At 33.4% G+C, this 21,464-nt stretch overlaps 2 protein-coding genes across 2 annotated transcripts; both read right to left on the bottom strand.

The window, feature by feature from the left end:
• Positions 1-1,965: 1,965 nt before the first annotated feature.
• On the bottom strand, positions 1,966-2,370 carry LOC133800326 (uncharacterized). The gene has a single exon (XM_062238285.1). It carries the CDS (start codon positions 2,368-2,370, stop codon positions 1,966-1,968), a length of 405 nt encoding a protein of 134 aa, XP_062094269.1.
• A 13,235-nt stretch (positions 2,371-15,605) lies between these two features.
• Positions 15,606-16,213, bottom strand: LOC133800327 (uncharacterized). The gene is made up of 2 exons (XM_062238286.1): positions 16,012-16,213; positions 15,606-15,946 (listed from the first exon to the last, which is right to left on the bottom strand). Exons 1-2 carry the CDS (start codon positions 16,211-16,213, stop codon positions 15,606-15,608), a joined length of 543 nt encoding a protein of 180 aa, XP_062094270.1.
• Positions 16,214-21,464: the final 5,251 nt, after the last annotated feature.

Here is a 21,464-nt window from a genome sequence, read left to right on the forward strand (position 1 = left end):
CCACTCAAATAAAATAATTAATTTCAAAATTAATTAATTTATTTATATATATTTTTTGAAATTTTATATTTAAATAAATAAATATATATTTGAAAATTTAATAATTAATTCCAAATTAATTATTCAACCTAAATATCATATAATTATATATTTGACCCTAAGAATAAAATTGTTTTCAAATTTCCAAATTATAGTTTTATCCTTGTATCAAACCTTGATATGGTGTTGATAGAGCTGCCCTGGGGACCTATGGACCTATAGTATCAAGCTCCAACAAATATTATATTATTAATCAAAGCTCTTTGATTAAATAATCATATTTATTAATCTCATGATTACTCCACTATAAATATGAGATTCAACTCTTGATAATTATAGACATATATTTAAGGAGTACTTTATTAAAGAATAAAGTATCTATTGATATAATCATTACATCCAATGTTAATCCTCTATTAATAATTCATAATTAAAATGGAACAAAATTATTGTTTTACCCTTTTAACTATATCTTGTTCCTAGTGTACCATTGACTTTACCAGTGAAGGTTGTGTCACATCAAATTTGCGACGTGAGAGCTCATAACCTTTTCAGTTCCAAAAGTCAACCCAATAGGGAACCATTATTCAATATATATGAAGGTATAGATTCCATATCTGTTAAACTATGTCCCCAGCCACATATATTAATGTGTCCCCAAAATAATTGTTCTTAGCCTGATCATTCTGAAAAACCTTAACACATGAATAAAATGATCAGATGACATATATAGGAGTTCATAGTAACCTCAGGATTAAGATCAGATGACAAATGGTAGATAATCGTCTATGAAACAGTGTTTAAACAAGTATTAACAAATCACATCTAGTCCAGCTCTATATATAACTATATATAAAGTATCTTAACTAAAGTGTCCTACTACACTAGTACCCGGATCTAGGTCACTTGTATTCATAATACTAGCGAACCGTACTAGCAGTAATTAATCTAAATATTCCAAAACTTTATTTTACTGCGAACTATTTTAAGTTTATTGTCTTAATCTTGATCCTCTCATACCAATATGAGATTAAGACCACATAAATAAACTTTGGAATTTTTTGATATTTACTTAATATTATCAACATAATATCAGACATATTCTATATATATAATAATTCAGTTCAATTATTTATTTCATTTAAAAAATTTGTCAACTAAAATTGCTTTAAGGGAACTATTCCCAACAAAAATGATCCTTCCGAGTTGCCTTATGAAACTTCCTATAATCAATACACACTCTCCACCCCGTCACAGTACGAATTGGAAACTCATTCTTTTCATTCGTTACAATTGTCATTCCTCCTTTCTTCGGTACCACTTGAACCAGACTCACCCATGAACTATCTGAAATGGCATAAATAATAATTACAGCAATCAAAAGCTTCAAGACTTCCACTCTCACAATCTCTTTCATAACTGGATTAAGTCATCATTGATATTCAATATAAGGCTTAGAAGAGTCCTCCATAAGAATCACGTGCATACAAATCACTGGACTAATGCCTTTAATATTTGGAATTGACCCATTAATAGTATTTTTTTTCGAGCTATTATAAAGAGTAGGAGCCTTATTGATATCTTCCTTCTTAGGTACCTCCTTCTCTACCGGTAATGCTTTTAAAGCCAAGACACTATCAACCACCTCCACATCATTCATTCCCAAATCCAATCCAAGGTCCTCTTTAGAAATCGGCGTTGTTAAACATAGTTCCAAAGGATCATTATGAAACATGGTCTTGAAAAGTCTCTTAAGCATGGAGTAACTACATCCACTCTCTTACAATCTGCTTGCTCCTTGACAAACCTCATGGTATTACTAATGTTGAGGTTTACTTCCTTGCTATTCACCCTTAGAGTCAAGTTACCATCATGAACAACAATCAAAGCTTTCCCAGTTGCTAGAAAAGGTTTTCCCAAGATTATCTAAATTTCTTGGTCTTCCTCCATGCCAAGCACAACAAAATCTACTGGAAAAATGAATCTATCAATCTTTACTAGAACATCTTCAATTATACCTCTAGGATACGTCAAAGAACGATCCGCCAATTGTAAAGAACTAGTAGTTGGTGTGACCTCTCCAAGATTGAGTTTCCAAAAGATAGAGAGAGAAATTAGATTAATACTAGCACCCAAATCACACAAGGTATTCTCAATATGTAGCTCTCCAATAACACATGGAATTGTAAAACTTCTTGGATCTTTCAACTTTTTCGGTAATTGTCTCTTGATAATGGCACTACACTCTTCTGATAGCTTCATTGTTTCATAATCCTCTAACTTACACTTCTTAGACATTACCTCCTTCATAAACTTCACGTAGTTTGGCATTTGTTCAAGGGCATCTACAAAAGGATTGTCAATATGTATTTTCTAGAAAATATTCAAGAACTTTGCAAATTTCTCATTAATCTCCTTCTTGTCAATGTTAGGAACGGTTCCTAGTGCGTAGCGGAAATTGCGGTAATGGTATACAACAAAATTTTTCATATAAACAATCTTTATATGAGGATCCTTTAATATGCAATATGTTAATCAATATATAATATGGATATTAATATAATACAAAACGATTTATCTTTTGTAGCCTATCAAGAATCCTTGAATATTTTCCTATGTATTTCGATCTTCCCATCCTTGCTTGAGTACTGACACCTTGATCTTCCAAGACGTTGTAAAACGCCCTAGTCTAATACTTTGTAAAATATTTGCATGCTCATAAGTTTATAGAAGAAAAGTCACTTATTATAAAAATCTCAGTGGGGCCTTGCTAAAACATGCAAGTTGGGCCTAATAGTTTAAAAGAAAATAATAGTTTTCATGCAACGTCATAAAAACAATTAAAGTTCAAGTCCCGCTGATATGTTCTAAAAATTAAAAAAAAATAAGCATAACATTATTCTTTAGAAATTGGCGTTAAACTGATCATTTTCTCATCCATAGGATGCCCCCATGCCATACACACCCTGACGTTGGAACTCCCCACATCACCACGCGTGCCAAAGAGAAAACCTATTTGCTACCTAGAAGGGAAAGTAAGGGGGTGAGCTAAAAGCCCAGTAAGAAAGTACAAATAACACACAAGTAAAATACAACAAAACATATTCATATTTATACATCGTCATACATCATAAGCGTCGTTATCGTAACAATCATCATCATACACATAAATATAATCATCATAACACAAACATCATATACATAGTCATCATAAACATAACATCATATCTTTGTGAACATGGCCCGCTAACTTGTCCATGTCACATCTTTAGGTAACAGGATCTATGGTCCTTGAATAACCTCGGCGCATCCGCCCTGTGAGTTACGTCTTTATATCCTTAATAACTCGGGTTACGTCTTCACATCCTTAGTAACCCATTTTTGTTGTGTTGCGTTCATCATGCTAACAACCATTACATAACATACATCATTCATACAATCCAGTCATATCAACACAAAAATAGCATCTCATAATTCATATCGCAAAAGATATCATCATACATAATATTCTTATTCATACAATTCATATCGCAAAAGGTATCATCATACATAATATTCTTATTCATACATGCCAACCTTACCATTCATAGCATAAATAACCAAAATTCTATCTAACTTCCTTACCTCAGGTCCAAGAAAAGCAAAACTGACAAACTTCACAATGAGCCTATACCATAATCAAATAACATCTTTTAGCATCACGTAAGACTTTCTTGTGCCCAACTTATATATCCCATGTGTGCATGGGCCATGCACACATAGTGAAAACTACTCATAATTTCCAAATAGGCATAATTACACATGAAATCGCGAAAAGAATAATGCAAATTATACCTATGTTATATGCATGGTTTTTAAATAAAAATCATATGGTTGAATATTAGACATATTTTTGAACGTAAAATTGCATTTGCATGCGACATGCATACGTGTGAATGTTGTTAAAAAGTGACGTTAAAAACGATAATTTCTACGCGCTTATTTCTATCCTTTTGAAAATAATAATTTAGTAACATACTTTTCTTACCATTATTTATCTCTTTAAAATCACTAAGTTGATTAAACTTCTAAAACATTATTTTTATTTCATAAAATAATTTATTTAGCCATTTAAAAATATAATAATTCTATTATTTATTTTTAAATCACATAGAAATAATAAAGGCTAGAAATTATTTAAAATACTTATAACCAGCATGTTTCCTAAGAAAATAACAATTTAATCCAATTTAATAAAATTACAAACTTGGTGTGAGAAAAATATAATTTTTAGGTGTGAGAAAAATACATATTTATTTTTATTATTTTAAGAATTAATTTTAAGTAAAATAAATTCATAAGTGATAATCCAATAATTATTTTTGAATTTATTTAACCATACTTTCAGCCACTATTTAATTTTTTTAAAAATCACAAGTGAATTTATCTCAAAAAATTTCTTAATTAAAAAGAAGAAAAAATCATATCTATTAAAATGAACACTAATGGTTATATTTAAAAATACCATTTTTAATATTTACATAGATTATGGTATTAATTTATTTGAACATACACACAAAATTCCTTTTATTTAAAAATATAACTTCTCATTTTTACCAAAATTCCAACAACAATATATACCCTCAAATTCACCATTTTGATTTTTTTTTTTTGAAAAACTCATATTTTCTCTAAAAATATAAAAAAAATCAGTAAGTATTTATTTGAGTAAAAATATCATTTTAATGCATTCCATTTAATTTCTTAAAACATCATAACACTTGCAAACATTATTTAAGCATTCAAACATTATTCTCATCATATTTGACACCATTTATACACAAAATCAGCAAGTACTTCAAATCATGAAATTCATCACTCATCATGCCTTACAAAATTTACACATTACTCATGCATGTTCAATTAACATAATTAAACACAAACCCTAGCATGCTTCTATCATTCAAGTAATCCAAAAGAAAACACAACTAACATATACCCATTTAAAATCTTACAAATACCCTATCATGTTTCTAATGAGTATATATATGACATCAAATAAAATAAGAATGTCAAACATGCATCAATAACATAAAAAGACCAATATCCATATATGCCTTCACATGAAACCTAGCATGTTCCTATTTCCCAAATAACATGACCAAATTCATAGAAACATCAAAAGAAACATAAGCAAAACTTCACATGTATTATCTACATATGCCTTGGGCGAGACCTATATGAGATTTATACTCTTGAATCCAAAAATATATAACCACCTAATATGTTTCTCATCAAGTATCATAACAATAGTGCAAGACATACACCAAGGCCAAAATAATCAAAACACTAGCTTTCTCTCAAAACAAGATTTTTTAAAACATCCATCAATATCAAAGCAACACAAACATAATATCCTTACCGAAAACACCAATCCACATTCAGCCATGATCTCTCCAAAATAAAAAAATAAAAAAAAAACAACAACAACTATAGATTGAGGGAGGAATCCAATACCTCTCTTGATAGTAATCAAGAACCCAAACTATAGTCACCACCTTGTTTACTAGCCTCCAACACCTTATTGTTACCACCAAAATATTAGATCAAACAACCAAAATCTCACATAGATCAATATTAGGAAATCAAAACACCTTTACCCTCTTGTTGGCCGAAACCCTAACAACAAACCCTAAGCTCTTGTGAGATTAGAACCTAGCCCCACCAAGGACTTCCATTAAACCAGAACCAAGAAGAAGGGAAAAGGAACATCACAATCCAAACCCATACCTTAGAGACCTCGAGCCCTTCTTCCTCCTCTTCTTCTTCCTTCATGTTTTCTCCTTGCTTTCTCCTCATTCTATCTAGAAAATGGCAGCCCCTCACTCCCTTTTTCTCTCTAGCTCGCCCACTATGTCTCTCCTTCTCTCTAGGCCAACGACTCCAAGTCTCGAAAATGGCCTCTTCTTTTCTCTCTTCCCTTTTTATTCTAATTTGGACAAAAATAACCTAATAAACATAATGGTAAGTTTCCTCTTCTTGCTATTTTCCTTTATTCTAATTTATTTGATTGACGAAAAAAATGGAAAATTAAATCCTCCACATTCCCACCTATGTCGTCCACTCCCCTTGTTTCCCTTCCCTTTATTTATTTATTTTTTTAATAAATAAATCTAATAAAAGAAACTATAAAGTGTGTAGAAAATTCTACACATGTGCACCATGCAACCATGCACATGCACACACTCAATAACTAGGGTGCATCACTACCTACCATGCACCTTAGTACATTCAACCAAAACTCAAATATTCACATTTTTAAAATAAATAAATAAATAACAATTAACAATTAAATTCAAAAAATTCTACCAAACAATTCTAACAATTAATTTAAACAAATAAAATAAAAAAATTCACAACACTTAACAATTTAATTAAACAAAGCACAAAATTTAATAACTTTAAAAAAAAAATTGGTGCACTACAGACGTTCTCTACACCTCAAGATGTGGGTGGGCACATAGAGAACAAGGATAAATTTTGTGAATCAAAAGTATTCTCAGCACATGAGACTTTTGATTATAGGCTAGAGAGAATAGGTTTTTTTTTCTTTTTGTGAAAAAGATGATAATTTTTCTTCTATAGTTCAAACTTGTCAAAAACTTGTTGTTTCTATTTTCTATCAAATAGTATATAGACATTATTACCATAATAATCATAAAGAAGATAAAACAATTACCTTTTATAATAATAATGATGATAGAAAAAAAATCTAACATACCATTTTAAAACCCCTTTTAAAATGTTTATTTAATTAATTAAAAAATAAATTTGAAAAATCAATATCAGATACATCTGATGTGCCACACGCATAGAGTAGTCCAAGCCTTATGCGTGTGGCCTATCCCTGAAAAATAACATTTTGATTTTTCATGTGTTTTTACTTTTAATCAATTAATAATTAGATATTCAAATAAGGTTTCATCTTTTTAAGGAAAAAGATAACAACTTATATTTCAAAATTTGAATTTTCATTATCATCTTATTATTAGTTAAATGAATATGATAATCAAAACCAATTTTAACTATCCATATTTATTTATTCACACTTAAGTGAAATAATTGATTAAAATCAATTTCCTTCATTTCTACACAATTTCGAAATTACACAAATGCAATAATAAATTGTGCACCTTCAATTATCACATAATTATACATTTATCCCGAAGAATAAATATTCTCTCAAATAGCTCATTCACAGTTTAACCCTTGTATCAACTCTTACCTTGATTATTGTTGATATAGCCGCCATGGGGACCTATGGACCAATAATTCCAAGCTCCAATAAATAAAAGATTGTTATCCAAAACTCTTTGATTCAATAATCATATTTATTAATCTCATGATTATTCCACTATAAATATGAGACTGAACTCTTGAGAATTAAAGACATATATTTACTGAGTACTTTATTGTAACCCTAAAGTGTCCATTGATATAATCATTACATACAAATTAATCCTCTATTGATGATTCATAATTAAATGGGAATACAATTACTGTTTTACCCTTTTAATTATATCTTGATTCCTAGTGTACCATTGACTTTACTAGTAAAGGTTAATTCATAATCTGATTATGAATTTGACGTCAATAACCTATCAGTTCCAAAAGTCAACCCAAAAGGGAATCATCATTCAATCTATAAGAAGGTATAGATTCCACATCTGTTAAACTATGTCCCCATCCATATACATCATTGAGTCCCCAAAACAATTTTTCTTAGCCTGATCATTCTGACAATCTGTAACGCATGAATCAAATGATCAAGTAACATATACAAGAGTTCATAATAACTTCAGGATTAAGATTAGTTTGTATATGACCATCAGTTGATGTGTTTTATAATACTATGAAATGGTATTTAAACAAGTATTATTAAAACACATCTGGTCCAGTTCTACATACTCTCAGCATGCAAAGTACCTCCACTAAAATGTCCTACTACACTAGTAACCCAGATCTAGGTCACAGGTATTCATAATACTAGTGGACCGTACTAGCAGTTGTTAATCTAAAGATTCCATAACTTTATTTTACTGCGAACTATTTAAGTTCATTATCTCAATCTCAATCCTCTCATACCAATATGAGATTGAGACCACATAGATGAACTTGGGAATTTTATGATATTTACTTAATATTATTAGTAATTATATAGTACATAAGCTACATATGTACAATAAGTCAATTCATTTATTTCATTCATTATAACCATTGTCTACTACAATTTATTTTAGGGTACAATTCCCAACAATCTCCCACTTGCCCTAAAGCAAATGAGGCATTTCCCTTAACCCCGTGCTTCTTACATGACCCTGGAAAGATTTAATAGATAAAGTCTTTGTGAATAGATCTGCAAGATTATCCTCGGAGGCAATCTTTAAGACAACAACATCCCCTCTGTTGACTATCGTTCGGATAAGTGATATTTCCTCTCGATATGCTTTCCACTCTTGTGACTTATGAGTTTCTTTGAATTAGCTATTGCCTCCCTGTTGTCACAGTATAGAACAAGTGGTTGATCCATGCCTGCAACAACTTCCAGATCAGTATAGAACTTCTTGAGCCACACAGCCTCTTTAGCTGCTTCAGAAGTCGTTATGTATTCGACTTCCATGGTGGAGTCTGCAATACTGGATTGTTTAATACTTCTCAAAACTACAGCACCTCCTCCAAGAGTGAAAACTGATCCAGATATTGACTTTCAACTATCTTTGTATGATTGAAAATCAGAATCAGTATATGCAATGGGGTTCAAGTCTGTACTTGAATACACAAGCATGTAATCTCTAGTATGCCTGAGATACTTGAGAATATTATTTACTGTTTTCCATTATCTCAATCCAGGATTGGATTGATAATGGCTGACTATCCCTACTGCATAACAGATGTCAGGTCTAGTGCATAACATTGCATACATTAGACTGCCTACTGCAGAGGCATAGGGAAATTGTCTCATGTCGTCCTCTTCTTGAGGTGTTTGTGGACATTGTTCTTTAGACAATTTAACTCCTGACCGGGTAGGCATTGTGCCCTTCTTGGAGTTTTGCATGCTAAAGCGTTCTAGTACTTTATCAATATAAGTTGCTTGAGATAGTGCCAAAATTTTGTTCTTTCAATCTCAATAGATCTGAATTCCCAAAACATATTTGGCTTCTCCCAAATCCTTCATTTGGAATTGCTCAACTAACCATTTCTTTACTTTTGATAATGTTTTCTATGTCATTCCCAATGAGTAGAATATCATCAACGTAAAGAATGAGGAATACCACAATCTTATCTTTGATTTGTTTATAAACACAAGGTTCATCAACATTTTGTTCAAAACCAAACGTTTTGATTGTTCCATCAAATCTAAGATTCCAAGATCTCGAAGCTTGTTTATGTCCATAAATAGACTTAAGAAGCTTCCAAACTTTTTTCTCTTGACCCTTAACTTCGAACCCTTTTGGTTGAGACATTTAAATGGTTTTGTCAAGATAGCCATTCAGAAAAGTTGTTTTGACGTCCATTTGCCAAATCTCATAATCCATGCATACAGCTATGGATAAGAGTATGCTGATAGATTTGAGCATGGCTAGAGGTGAAAAAGTTTCTTCATAATCAATTCCTTCTTTCTGTGTGTAGACCTTTGATTATTGGTTCAAGCCGGGATTTAGTTGGAGACTCGTAGAAATAGTTATGGATTTTATAAGTTTAACCTATAGTTTAGAAATATTAATTTTAACATAAGGTTTGATACAAGAAATGATATTTATTATAACCTAAGGTTTAGATAGAATAATTAAGAACGTGACACTTGTCACATGCATGTTTATTATGGATTTTAGATGAATAAATTAATAACGGATAGATCTAGAAGGTCTAGAACCTTCCAGCAGCTATTAGGATCACGTTTTACTCACTCAAAGTTGTTTTAACAAACTTCAAGTGTGTTGAAAGTGTGCAAAAACATGTTTAAAATATCATCGTATGCTGATATATCGCAACTATAGGGGCCGATACATTGCCTAAGGTTGATACAGAAAACACGTTGACTTCGCACAAATGAAACCACGAAGGCTCTAAACATAGGGGTAGGCGATATATCGGCTATGGGGAGCGATATATAGGCTCTTTTAGGGTATTTTTGAATCTTTGTGGAATTGAATTTGAAATAGCCCTCAACAACTTAGATTTGCTCCTGAACATTTTTGTCCGAGTTCTGGGCCTCTGTTGAACAGGTAATTCAAATTTATTCAATTAATATTCATTTATTTATTATTTTTAAAAGGGGTTAGTTTCACTCCTTGAACTCTATAAATAGGACCTTTCACTCAACCATTTCATTCATCATTCAAGCGTTCTTTAAAGCCTCCAGGCTGCTAAGTTTATTCTAGAGAAAAGACACTAGGGTTTTGGAATTAAAAGTTTTCCAATCTAAGCTTTTCTAAACACTTGGGAAGTAAAATAGAGTGACATTTCGGTATTGAGGTGTAGATTGGAGTTCTAGTCTATCAAAGGTATTCTTATCCTCAGATTTAGTTCATTATAGTTCTTTTATTTTCTTTCTTATTCTAACTTGTTATTATGGCTTTTGGTTAGGTGTTTAAGTTTCTTGAAACTTAAGGTTTTCGGTAAGTTTCTTTCTTGATGGTTTAGATCTCCTTTTCATCTTAATTTCTTTAGAAACTTATGATTCTTACTTTTTTTTATTTTAGTAGTTTATAATCTCATTCTTGTCTCCAATATCCCGGTTTTTGGTAAGGAAAATAGGTTTGATTGTATGTGTTATGGTATGTTTATATGCTATGTTATGTTTATGTATATATGTATGTCTATGTTTTATGTTGTAGTCACTTGGGAAATATAGTTGCTTAGATAGCAAATAAATCCCAAGATTTTTATCATTATCGTAGATTAGAGTTATGATTAAACGTACCTCGAATAGTAGACAGAGGACCTAGATGGTTTATCATATACTATTTTGTATCTAACCTATCTTGATTAGTAGATAAAGGATCTAAATGTTTTTATCACATACTACGGTAATGAGTTAATGGCCATTAATATTGTAGTCCTATGTTTATATGATATACGTTTTTACGTCATATGATTTTATGATATATGTTTTTTAGTCTTATGTTTTATAGTATGTTTTAGTAGATTTTCCTTGCTGGGCATTAGGCTCATTCCTTTTATTTTAGATGGTGCAGGAAAATAAGCTTGGAAGGCAGAATGGATTCATGGCAGCTTTGGCATGTGTATTGGGCGAGAACTAAATGAATGGACTGCTGGAAAAGATCGAGGATAACGTTTATGCTTTGGGTTTTTTGAATTTTGTATTCATGTTTTTTCACATTTAGTATTTAAACGATTATAATAAGGTTTAAGTTTTCTTTATGTTTTATGTAATAACAATCAGATCCTGTATTGTGGGTTTTTATAATAAAGTTCTATTATTATATGCATGTATTCCAAATATAGTAGCTATGTCTTAGTAGTTTCAATGGTCCGAGGTCTTAGAATTATTCGGGGCATTACACTACTAACCTTGCTTTGAAAGTCTCTACTTTCCCATCTACACCTATTTTCTTCTTGAATATCCATTTGCAATCAATAAGTTTAACATTTTCAGGTGGATCTTCAAGAGTCCAGACAGAATTGGAATACATCGATTCCATTTCATGGTCCATGGCGTTTAGCCATTTTTCTTTGTCAGAATCTTCCATTGCATCTCTATATGTCAATGGATCATCTTTGTTTGTGTAAGAAACAAGCATTTGAACTTCATGTTCATATGGTACTAGTTGTTTACCAACCCTCCCACTACGACGAAGCTCATTATTGTTCTTGCTAGAATTGGAAATATCCTCTGGTCGTTTATCTTTTTCCATTGATGGTGACTGGTCTTGTTTACTTGAGACAATTTCCTCAAGTACGACTTTACTTTGAGGTTTGTGGTTATTTATATAGTCATGCTCTAGAAAAGTAGCATTTGTAGATACAAACGTTTTGTGATCTTTAGGACTATAAAATATACCACCTTTTGTTTCTTTGGAATATCCCACAAACATGCATACTTCAGTGCGTGATCCAACTTCCCAGTCTTTCCTTTAAGCATGTGTGCAGGACAATCCCATATACGGAAATGGCATAAACTAGGTTTAGTACCATTCCATAATTCCAATGGTGTTTTCTTAATAGACTTAGATGGAACAACATTGAGTATGTATAGAGCACATTTTATTGCATAAGCCCAGAATGTCAAAGGCAATGATGAGTAACTCATCATCGATCTAACCATATCTAATAAGGTTCTATTCCATCTTTCTAAAACACCATTTTGTTGTGGAGTTCCAGGTGCAGTGAGTTGGGATTGAATTCCATGCTCACAGAAATGGTCCTCAAATTCATAATCTAAGTACTATCCACCTCGATCTGATCGAAGTACTTTTAGTGATTTACCTAAGTGCTTTTCAACTTCTGCTCAGAATTCCCTAAAGTTATCATAGGTTTTGGATTTCCTTTGCAATATGTACAAGTAATCATATCTTGAATAATCTTCAATGGAAGTGAATAAATATTCATAACCTCCTCTAGCTTGGACATTTAGTGGACCACAAACGTCTGCATGTACAAGTTGAAGTGGTTCTGTGGCTCTTGAACCTTTAGCAGAGAAAGGTATTTTGGTCATTTTTCCTTCTAGGCAGGATTCACAGACTGGGAGAGAACCAATGGATAGTTATCTTAAAGACCATCCTTTTTAGTCTGTTAATTCTGTCTAGACCAATATGTCCCAATCTCAAATGCCACAGATATGTTTACTATCAGAATCTGTCTTTTGTCTTTTAATAGATCTAGGATTTGTAGTTTTAAATAATTCATAATTATAAACATGCTCTACGTTGGGCTCTAACTTGTAAAGTTCACATGTATACTTTTCATAACAAATGTCAAAACAATATTTTGAAATAACAATCGAATTATTATTAAAAGAAACATTAAAACCTTGTTCATGCAATTTTGTTAAGGAAATTAAATTTCTAGTAAATCTATGGATAAAATAAGCATTGCCCAACACAATAAATTTATTATTATCAAAATCCAGGCGAGCTTTTCCAACTTCAGTTGTCGAGATCTCCTGACCACTTCCAACTCTCATGGTCACCTCTCCATGAGCCAGCTTCCTTGAAGTACTAAGAATCTGCAAAGAAAAACAAACATGGTTAGTGGTTATGGAACCAACTATCCAGGATGATAAATCACTTTCCACTAAGCAAGATTCTAAAACAAGTAATTCAAATTTACCCTTCTTTTTGTCTTTCAGTTCAGCCAGGTACTTAGAACAATTCATATTCCAATGACTATCAACTCCACAATGAAAGTATGCTCCTTTCGGTGCCTTCTTTTTGGAGTTCTTTGCAGAATTATTCTTCTTGGAAGACTTTTTGGTCTTCTCTGGTTGTTTGTCCTTTTTCTTGTCTCTTCTTTGGCCACCCTTCCTCTTCCTTGAATTACCGTTTAAAGTGGAAGGCTTGGTTTCAGCAAGATTTGCCACCTCAACCTTAGTGGAACTTTTGTTTAAAGATTCAAAAGTTTGCAACTCATTCAATAGTTGGCCATATTATACTCCAACTTGTTCATAACATAGTTGGTAGTGAATGTCGCAAACGCTGGTGTGAGAGATTCAAGTATCACACTTACTTGAGCTCTCTCATCAATGGTTGCACCATAGATTTCTACATCATGCAATATGTTGATCATGTCTAGGTCATGTTCTCTGACAGAAACATTTTTCTTCATTTTCATATTAAGGAAACTTCTAGTAGCATCATGTCTGCACTTATTAGATTGTTGGCCAAACATGCCTTGTAGAGATTCTCAAATCTCATAGGCTGTCTCAACAGTTTCAAACTTCTTTCTGAGGGCATTGCTCATACTAGCAAGCATATGACATTTGGCCTTATTGTTAGATAAGATCCAATTGTCATATTTCTCTCTTGCAGTTTTGGCAACAATGAGAGCAAGAACCTCAAAACATTCCTCATTAAGAACAAACATGTGGTTTTCACATATCAAAACAATGTTCATGTGTGATTTCCATTTCATGTAGTTATCACCAGTCAATTTCTCATTAGCAAGTAAAGAAGTTACATGGTTTGGATTAGACATATTGCTGAAAATTAAATAAATAAAATATAATGAATTAATGCATATAATATATATCAATTTATATTTGGAATAGTAAATATGATGCATGAATGCAACATATAAAATAACACATAAAAATTAACTACTAATCCACGATAGATTAATTTGAAAATTAATGGACCGTCTTAGGGTAGGTCAGACTAATCACAAATTAACCTTGAGACAATATCTCAACTCCATAAGTGAAAACTTAAGAACTCAATTTTCTCTTTTGACTTATGAATTACTGGTAGTTTGGTCAAGATGTACTAGTCGCGCTCGAAAGCCTAGATACATCTTTGGGGTGTAACCCATTATTTTCAATCAATGACTTAACTCAAGAGTGTGCCTTAGGGTCAGTCAAACTTGAAATACATCACTCATCTTATTCTCATAAGAGAAGTCAGCTTTGGGATAAAATAAACATATTTGAAAGTCTCTCCTTGGGGGGGCCGCAAACGGAGGTGGCACGAGGCCATTCCTATGCCTCTCGGTGTTCAACCAATAATTGAGACCATGAGACTTATTGTCATAATTCCCTCTCCCACTCACTATTTAAAAAAAAATGTGTTTTTCTCAAAATCAATATTTTTTAATTAGGTTGTAAAACTAATTAAATTAATTTTACCAAATGATATTCTAATTAAATACTAATCCAATTATGAAAAATAAAAAATCGTGTCCTAGATTTTAGTTTTGCCCTTTTATATAGAATACCATTTTATTTAATAATTTTTTTATTAAATAAGAAAATAAACAAATTTAAATTCTTTTTACCATCTTAACTAATTAAGAAAAAATTAATTATATGAGTTATCAAATAAAAACATTTAATCAATCCTAAGCATGTTAAAAAAAATTGCATGCTTGTATGTACTATGTGGGTAATATGTATGGCATGTTATTATGCATGATAAAGTATTAAACAATTTAATCATGTTCAAGGAAATAAATAAATAAAAGCGGGTAGGGTGTTTTGGGTATTTCTAGAAAATTACAACTCCTTTGATCTTGGACCTTCTCTTTTAGTCTTTGGGCCATTACCATTTTAATTAATCATCATGATTTAAATAACCTTTGAATTATTTTAAACAAATTTAAAATAATCAAACGTTGGGTTTTAATACCCAACAAGTTATTGAGGCCAAATTGGAATTTGGACTCATCACAATTTACTCAAAATTTATGATTAAAACACATTTTAATTATATTGGGCTTAAACATGGCCAAATGGATGATTACACATCCATTAGGGTTTGTTTGACACAAACCCTAATGGGTGTGTAATGGTTGGGTTTCGGCTAGTAGGGATGCAGCTGATTGTCTCTTGATAATGGCACTACACTCTTCTGTTAATTGTCACACAAGGCCTTCTCAATATGTAGCTCACCAATAACACATGGAATTGTAAAACTTCCCGAATCTTTCAACTTTTCCGATAATTGTCTCTTGATAATGGCACTACACTCTTCTGTTAGCTTCATTATTTCATAATCCTCTAACTTACTCTTTTTAGACATTACCTCCTTCATAAACTTAGCGTAGTTTGGCATTTTTTCAAGGGCATCTACAAAAGGAATGTTAATATGTATTTTCTTGAAAATATTCAAGAACTTTGCAAATTTCTCATCAATCGCCTTCTTGTCAAATCTTTCAGGAAATGGTAATGGAGTAATAATCTTGGGTGGGTTCTCTGAAAAAGTAATTTAACCTGGCTTTGCCACCAATGGATCTTTCTTCAAAATCTCCTCCTTTTGCTTGTCTTCTTTTTCTCATCATTCATTGGGATCTCATCAACCTTTTTCTTCTCAACTGTAGGAGCGTCCAATTCTTTTCCACTCCTCAAAGTAATTGTATTGCACTCTTTTGGATTCTTCTCCGTATCACTAGAAAAAGATCTAGACATTTGGTTCTTCATGGTATTGGCCAATTGATCCACTTGTGTTTCAATTGTCTTCATCGTTGCTCCCATATTAGTACAATGTGTTTCAATATTGTTGAGACGAGTGTCATGTTGATTAGCGTTGCCTTGGAGTCCACTATGTAAGTCTTCGGTAACTCTTTGAGTGATGGTGAAGGCTTCTCCCCCATTTGTCTAGGTGGCTCTTGAGGTGGTTAGAGAACGTTTCTATTGTTGGCATAGGAAAAAATTTCATGATTGTGAAGGCCAGGATGGTAGTATGTGGGCAAGTTGTTGTTGTTCCTAAAGTTGTAGTTTCGATTGACATATTGGCATTGTTCATCCACCAACCCATTCGAACTAGAAGCTTGTGCCACATTCACTGTTTCTCGACTTGTCATTACTTTATTTTTAGTGAGACCCTTAATCTCATTAGTCAAAGCATACATATACGCCATCAATGACGTTATTTGATCTTCTTCGAAAACCCCAGCTGCCTTCTTAATCGTCGATCTTTCACTCTGCCATTGAGAACTATTCATGACCATATCCTCAAACAAGATTAATGCTTCCGCCAGTGTCTTTGATAGAATGGTTACACCAGATGCGGCATCAATATGTGATCTTGTTGGACCATTGAACCCATTGTAGAACAGCTGAGCCTGAAACCAATCCTCTATGCCATGCTGAGGATATTTTCTGAGCATCTCCTTAAATCTATCACATGCCTCATACAATTGCTCGGACTCCATCTGTCTAAATTGAGTAATCCCAGCCCTTAGATGTGAAGTTTTAGATGGCAGAAAATTTGTAGTGAGGAATTCATGTGCCATATCCTCCCAAGTAGTCACATTTCCTTGAGGTATAGATTGAAACCAAGCTCGAGTTCTGTCTCTCAACGAAAATGAAAATAGCTTCAATCTTATAGTATCTATCATGACCCCATTGATCTTGATCGTGTCACAAATCTCCAAGAAAGTTTCCAAGTGAATATTTGGGTCTTCATTAGCTAGGCTAGAATATTGATTTTGTTGCACCATGTTAACCAAGGTTGGTTTAAGCTCAAAATTGTTGACATTCACTTGTTGCCTTTGAATGCTCGAATAATTTTCATTCACAGTCGGCCTAAAATAGTCTCTCAAGGTCCAGTTTGCTGGTGTGTTCACAGGAGCATTATTGTTGTTGGCTGGTGCATTGTTGTTATTAAATTGGTCTCCCATTTTTTGTGATCTAGCTCGTCGCGCTCTCCTAATAGAAGATATAGTTCTTTCAATTTCGTAATCTAATGGTAGGAGATTTGAGGGATGAGCTTTTCGTATACACCTTCAACGAAAAAAAATTAGAAACCAAAGTAAGTAAACAATTAAATAAAAAATTCTTAGATTAAAATCTGATATTTTCTTTACTATAGTAATTCAATTTTAATTTCTTTTTAATCTCTGGCAACGGCGCCAAAAACTTATTGCGAAAAATAAAGAATATGCTTGCAAGTACACAAACAGTACAAGTGGTAAAATAGTCTAAAGACATATATCGTCCCACAAGGATTAAAATAAATTAAATAATTTAAATATAGCAAATACTAAATCCTAACTTTATCTAAGCAATCAATTTCAAAAGATAACAAGAAGCAAAATAATAAATAACTATGAATTTTAAGGAGCAAATAACTAAATGTGAATAAACTCAAGATAATAACAATTGTTAATGTTTCAACTCCACTATCTAATAGTTTTTTCCCTAATCATTAATGTGCCTAAATCAATCAAATATGTTCAAAAACCTAGAGCATTGTTTTATCTCTATACCCTCTCTCAAGTACCGCATAAAGAATGTGCAAGTGATACCTAGCCTATATCTCTATACGACCAATTATCATTACCGTCATTAAGTTCTACTCTAGAAATAATCCTAAATATTCCACCTCTAAATACAACCCTAATTATAATTCATATGCTATAAAGAGTAATATGAAAATCACAATTAAAGCAACAATGATTCAAAGTAGAACACAAGAACAATATTGGAGTAAAATAGACTTTGCATTAAATCATAGAAATAAAATCATGTCAAATGATCCATCTACACCCTAACAAAAAAAGAAAATTTGCCACACATGATGTGTTTTATAATCCCAAATATATTTTAATTATCTGAAAAGAAAAAATAAATAAAGAAGAAAAACAAAGAACACTAAAGAACTCCTTTGATATTGCTTGATTCACTTCCTAGATCTTTATCCAATGAGTCTCCACCTTCATTATGTGTTTCTTTTCCTTTATATAAATGTTGTGGTCGTGCCCTAGTCTCCAGAAACCTCCTTAGCTGTCTTACTTTTTAATTCAAGTGAAAAACATGAGGAAAAACATGTTTTCCTATTTTTGTGGCGCACAGGCCACATGTAGCCATTCCTCGAGCGATGTGTCACCATATGTCAGGCAATGCATCGCCATATTTTAGGCGACATGTCGCCTGGACTTTTCAAGGTTTGAATTTTTCACGAATTTCACCGACGTCTTGCCTCTTGGGAGCGACGTATCGCATCCTTCGCTGACTTGAACACCCAAAATAATATTCAAAACACCTAAAAACTCAATTCCTGTACACTTAGTGGAAAATCATCAAATCTACACAAAAATTAAGGAAAATCAAATCATTCTAAGGATAAAAATCAATATTTGAGTGCATAAAACATGCACTCATCAGTAAGCTGGTAAGAAACAAGTCAAAAGATTTAAATAATATAATTAACAGAATATTATCACTCAGAATTAAGATCAATTTGACCTATGGTCAACATTGTGAAATTGATTGGATTCAATAACAACGATACTTATTTATCTATCAATAATCAATATCGTTCCTAGTCCAATGTACCCATATACATCCGATCTTATCTACTTGGATAAGACATCACACCTCAAATGTGTAAGTTGATCATATTTGAGATTACCAGATTAGTGAAAATCCAATGCACTGATTAAATCTTAGGACTCGTTCTTTGAACATATAAATACAATCATAATCCACTGTGACTTAGTCACTATAATTGTAATTATTTATATGTTCAGGATTTTATAAATGTTTGTATTACTCCAATAATCATGTAATAGAACAAGCAAGCAATACGGTTATCAAACTAAATGATTTCTACTACTTTTACTTATAATATAAAATCGTGTTACATGTCTGACATGGTTTTATAAGGGCATAAACCCAACACTAGCCCCTACTAATAACCGCAAGAATGGACAAGCGGCTCACACTCATAGAAATCAGCCTAGCCAGGCAGGGCGAGCTGAGACCACATCGAGAATGGGGGAGATCTTTGTGAATCCACAAGCACCTCAGCAAGCCACTCAGGTACCAAGTAATAACTTTGCATTGCCTCCAACTCGGGAAATCAGAGTAGAAAATGGGCGAGCCAATCTCGTATGCCCAGATGGGAAAAGGATTGCTTCCCCAATAAGGCATCCTCCCTCGTCTATTCATCATCTGACACCACCATGCCCACAAAGGAATGCTTCATGGTGTGAGAACAAAATGAGAAATTCTATACCTGTAGAAGACACATATGCCCCGCGATCTCGCTCTAATAATCAGCTCCTCGACCTTAACCACCAGCAGTAAGCTCCGTGGATGGTAGTTACTAGACAAAGACCCAGCGTGGGGGCAGGACTGATGATACCTGTAACACGAATTCCCATAGGCACGAAAGTGATTTGAGAAATCATTTGAGTTCAGATCAAGGCTTGCGCTCCAATCCATAGTCCGACCTACATGATCATCTAAACGCGCAAAGAAGACAGTAAGATCGCTACGATGATCTGAGCTATACTTAGACTAGGGGACATCTGTCTATCGTGCGTGACAATGGAAATGTCCCGCCTAACCGAGATCGAGCTTGGATGGACAAAATACCCACCTAAAATGCACAATAGGATGGGAGTTGGTAACCAACCCTCGAATGGCTAGCCCTAATGGAGGAGAAAATGAAGAGGCTCTTGTCTGTGAAAAATATAGATGATTGTGATTTCGATGAGGAGCTCGAGCCTTTGGCCCCTCATATTGCAGCAGTTCCGTATCATGTTGGCTTTAGGATGCCAACTATGCCCACATATAACGAAACCACTGATCCGTCTAACCACATTGGGACCTTCAACACTTTGATGATGGCCCACAATGTGAACATTGACCTGCGGTGTGTTCTACTCCCACCTACGTTGACCGGACCAACCAAGCTATGGTTCACAAATATAAGAAACACTTAATCACCTCTTGGAAAAAGTTTTCCTCCAATTTCAAGAGAAAATTTTGAGCTGCAAAAGAGGTTCGAGTAGAGGCTGACTCATTGGCCAACATTAAGCAACAACCCAGTGAATCCCTGAAGGCCTACTTCAATTGATTTTCTAATGTAGGGGCTCGAGCTAGAGACACTGACAACAATGCCAAGCTCATGGCCATGAGTGAAAAGTGTAGACAGATTCCTTACTCGAGCTCAAGTATGGATAAATATAGAAGAGGCAGAATCTACTGTCGCATGAACCAATCAGACCCTCGTTCATCCTGCTGGAGTGGTGGCAGATGCTGCTGCTGTGGTTCATCCCGTCACCTAGAATAATCAGGTGAAGGTTAATAAATGAATAGGGAATGGTGAGGGCAACCAGAGTGGGCCTGAGAAGAATAAGCCCGAGGAGAAATATACCTCTATCTACATTGCCTATAATGATCAAACAGATATGCGAGAGCATATCCATTTAGATAATTCTACTCGCCTTCCATGGAAGAAGCCATAACCTTTAAGGCATCAAAGTGCAAAGAGAGACCCGTCTAAATTTTGCCAATACAATAATGATATTGACCACAACACTGATGGTTACCGTCAGTTAAAGGATGAGATCGAGAATCTCATTCAAGGTGGACCATTAGCCCAATACACTCAGAATATGGTAGCTCCTAACCAACTGATGAGGAAGAACCCTCAACCAGCTCTAGGTAACCAAGTCAATCCAGCACAAGCTCACGGAAATCAAATAATCTCACCCCATGTTGAAGGGAGGGACATAGTCACCATTGCAGGCAAACCTCATATAACCAGATAACGATGAACCCTACGGACCAAGAGTACACCAGCTTCATGACTGAACATAACATATACTGCTACAAGGTCATGCAACTCGGGAAAAAGAACACTGGTTCAACATATTAAAGGTTGGTCAATAAGATGTTCGTCAACCAGAACGGGAAGAACATGGAGGTGTATGTCGACGACATGCTCGTAAAGTCAAAGACTACCAATAACCATGTATCT

This window comes from Humulus lupulus, chromosome 9, assembly GCF_963169125.1.
Source record: "Humulus lupulus chromosome 9, drHumLupu1.1, whole genome shotgun sequence".
NCBI lineage: Eukaryota > Viridiplantae > Streptophyta > Magnoliopsida > Rosales > Cannabaceae > Humulus > Humulus lupulus.